Source organism: Parasteatoda tepidariorum, unplaced genomic scaffold (genome assembly GCF_043381705.1).
Source record: "Parasteatoda tepidariorum isolate YZ-2023 unplaced genomic scaffold, CAS_Ptep_4.0 HiC_scaffold_6539, whole genome shotgun sequence".
In the NCBI taxonomy this organism is placed as follows: Eukaryota; Metazoa; Arthropoda; class Arachnida; order Araneae; family Theridiidae; genus Parasteatoda; species Parasteatoda tepidariorum.
The window spans coordinates 1-3,799 of NW_027261866.1; the positions used below are offsets into that span (position 1 = coordinate 1).

General features: G+C 27.5%; 1 protein-coding gene across 1 annotated transcript; it reads right to left on the reverse strand.

The window, feature by feature from the left end:
- Positions 1 to 7: 7 nt before the first annotated feature.
- LOC122273662 (vacuolar protein sorting-associated protein VTA1 homolog) lies at positions 8 to 1,910 on the reverse strand (the record flags this gene model as incomplete). Its single annotated transcript, XM_043057692.2, has 3 exons — positions 8 to 157; positions 1,621 to 1,696; positions 1,783 to 1,910. Coding segments are annotated over 3 exons (354 nt in total), but the record flags the coding sequence as incomplete, so codon positions are not given.
- Between the last annotated feature and the right edge of the window lie 1,889 nt (positions 1,911 to 3,799).

Genomic DNA, 3,799 nt, shown 5'->3' on the forward strand with positions numbered 1-3,799 from the left:
TGAATGTTTAGAGAACTAGCGTATAAACAACAACAAAATTTTTTATACTTTCATCTCCTTCCATAGCCAGAGGCCCTGCCACGGGTGTAACTCCATTCTTCAAACAATTATGTATATAAGCTGCCTTCCACTTAGCATATTTCTTATGATGCAAAACCTAAATTAATTTTTTTTTTAAATTGAATAAATATTTAATACTTACACTGTTATTAATTGTTGCAATTTTTAAAAACAATTATAATATTTAAAAAGTATAATATGGAAAAATTTATACTTTATAATACTTCATACGATAATATTAAATATCATTAAACGTTAAAACCACCTACATTTCTCCAAAAATAGTCTCCATATTTTTTTGTAGCAATATTGGATTTTTTTTCTTTTATTAATTTGGAAAATTGGTTTTAAAATGCACAAAATAATGCCAAAATCTACTACCATGCACAATTTTATAGCTGAAAATGTTATATTTGCCCAAATATTAGCACATATAAACAGAATTAGGGAAAATTATATTTCAGTGCTCAACTCTGATTATGATGTCTGTTGAAAACATTCACATAAAAATTCATGAACAAAATTAATGCTACACCTAATGAATCATAAATTTTGCATCCTGTTCAATCAAAAGGAAGCTTTAAAATATTGTTAAAATTCTTATAATGTAAAAACTATTTCGCGGTTAGTTTATATATTTTTGAGTTATTAAATACTAATCTTTCTTAATACTGAAGTGTGGCTACCACTACAATTATTCAATTCCAATTCAGTAGTAAATAATAACTTGATTCACTAGTACAGTAATAACTCGATTCTATCTTTAGGTACCTTTTGATAGATGATGGTTAATATTATCAGTAACATTCTCCCCACATTGGTAACTAAGCAGATGTGATCTGAACACGCCCACTTTGATTTGAACACACCCACTTCTATTGATAGTTCACATTGAACAGTTAACTTACTATTTGTAACTAAGACATAGTCCATGCATGCATTGCTCCTCAGTCTCCATCACACACAACAAAGCCTGTTCACACGCGACTGCTAATAACAACACTGGAGCGACCATGCACACAACCATGATCTTAATACAGTTCTCACAACCAGCATTCAAAAATCCGGTGATCTTAATTCAGCTCACCCGGCTTCTTACAAAACAGCAATGAATTCACTAGTGGTATCTGTTCATCGAATTCTATTACAGATAAAATTCTGGTGGGGGATTACTGTAGCCTGTCTACCACTACAATTATTCAATTCCAATTCTATATAAAACATGTTAACTCTATTCTATAATGAGGTACTTTTTCATATATGGAGGTTAACATTGACCATATTATACCTAGCCCCCAATGAAAAACTTGAATTCAGAAAAAACTAGAAGTGAAAATTTAATTAGATTAATTTTAAATATATCATAAAGAAATAAGCAATTAATATCATATGCCATCACTTGTAACTAAGCTTTAATTAGAAAACTCAACTAATAAAAGGAATATTAGAAATATAATAGCATTTAATGCTTAGACAAAAATAGGCGAATAATAGGTTATAAAATTCGGAAAATTAAAATTTTTTCTTTCTTTCAATGCATAAACAAACTTTAATACGTACTTCATCACTTGGCTCACCAAAAGTACTCACAATATCATAGATAAAACCAGAGGTGTAGAAAGCTTTTACAACATTCCTGATAATACAAAAAAAAAAATTTGTTTTACTCTTATAATCTACGCAATCAAAGTATTTAAAATAATTGTTATTTAAATTAATTACTTGTTGAATCGCCCTGAACGATCTTCGTTATCTGCAAATAGGAAAAGTTTCAAGGCATAATTTTCAATGTGAGCTTGTGCAACAACTTCATTTGAGATAGATTCATCATCACGCTTGACTTTTTTCGCCTAATTTAAAAAAATACAAAATGTTTAAAAAATATTCCACCACCTCATAAGCACTTATGACACTAAGTATAAGTTCAGGCAGAAAAAGGATTTTTCTAACTTTTTGTTGACTTGCAGAGAATTGTGTGCCTATAATTTCTTTATTTATTCAGTCAATAATAAAAATTTTTGAATAATTTTTGTTTAACAATATTCATTAAAATGAGTTATGTTGAATTTAGTACCGAATTTTAAACTTAAAGGTCAAAAGAATTCTTAAAAATACTTAGTGCAATATTAAAATGTAAAACTTGTAACTAAGTTTAATAGAACGTATTTCAACTAATGAAATTAAACACGAAAAACATTCAAAAACATTAGCTAACAAATGAATAAATAAATAAATTACTGATAGATGATTCGTCAAAAGTGAATATGGAGGAAGTAAAGTTCTTTTTCTGTCTGAATGTAATAAAAAAATTAAAAATTTGATTCAAAAGAAAATGAATAAAAACAATTTTTGTTATAAAAACAAAAAAGATGCGAAAAAGAATTATAAGACATAATTTTCAACGAGTGTTTGTCAAATTTAAAAAATAGTTTTTACTTGAAAATTTGGTAACTAGGTTCAATAAAACATACTTTAATAAATAAAATAAAGCATAAGAATTCAAAATATTTCGTTACTAAATAAATAAATAAATTATGATAAAATAATTCTATAACATGATAAGATAATTCTATTAAATAGAAACCCTCCCTGCCTGTTTAAGAGATATAAAAACTTTTTAAAAAATATAACTTTACAAGCATTATTTTAACAAACAAAGAAAGTCAATAGGCTAAGTTTTATACCACAATTATCAAAGTAAACTAATTACATTAGCAAGGAAAAAAATTAATAATAACAAAGCAAGTAGAAGAAATTAAACAAAAACTAGATTCAACACATTGTCAAAGATGCTAAATGAAAATTCTCTTCTTCCATCAAATGAGAAATTCTTTAGCAAGTTTTTAGTTGTTAAGAGCTGATCTTAAAAACATTTTCTTTTAAATATAGATTTACTAAAATAATTTTAACTCATATGCTTGAATATTTTTTTCCTATATATACTTAGCTTTTAATCATTTATTTCCCACCAAATTGCTTTCCTCCCATACTTTCTGACATTTCATGCATTAATTTAAAGAAAATGCTCTTAAAATGTTCAAATTTTCATGGGGTAAAAGATATGGTGATAATATGTTTGTCTTAGTCATCAACTAGATTAATCCCCAACATTCAATTCACCTTAGATATGGAAATAAATATTATTCTAGCTTTTTCAGTTGTTCTTGTAATTAAACACTCTGATCATTTTTCTACCTCTATTTATCGCAAACATTTCGGTATATCTTTACCCCCTTGAGTTAATTCTATTCACACTATGGTCAGAGAATTCCTGTTCATACTTTAGTCTTCCTCGCACTTAACCCTTGCTTTGACTCTTCTTTTTTAAACTTCAAAGTCAACATCCTCTGTTCACTTACTGCTAGGCGTGGATCTAACTTTTCTAAAATTGATTCAGCTCTTGCTTAACTCACTAGACCCGAATGCCTTTCTTCTTCAAATCCTTACTGGGAATATGTTACTCTAATGTTTACTGCCAAATTCCTAATATCCTATCCCGTTTGCTTTAAAAGACATTTTCAAAGATGTTATCAAAATTAAATTTAAATCTCAAAGATCCTATAGGTATGGAGAATCACAGGAGTATTTACTTACCACTTTGAAATTTAATTGAACAAATCAATTTAAAATTAAGTCTTAATGAACAATATAGATGTGTCCATTATCAAGAATACAATAAACCATTAATTGTAGCACATTGTTGGCATTTTGGACATAAATTCAATTTGGACAATGCCAA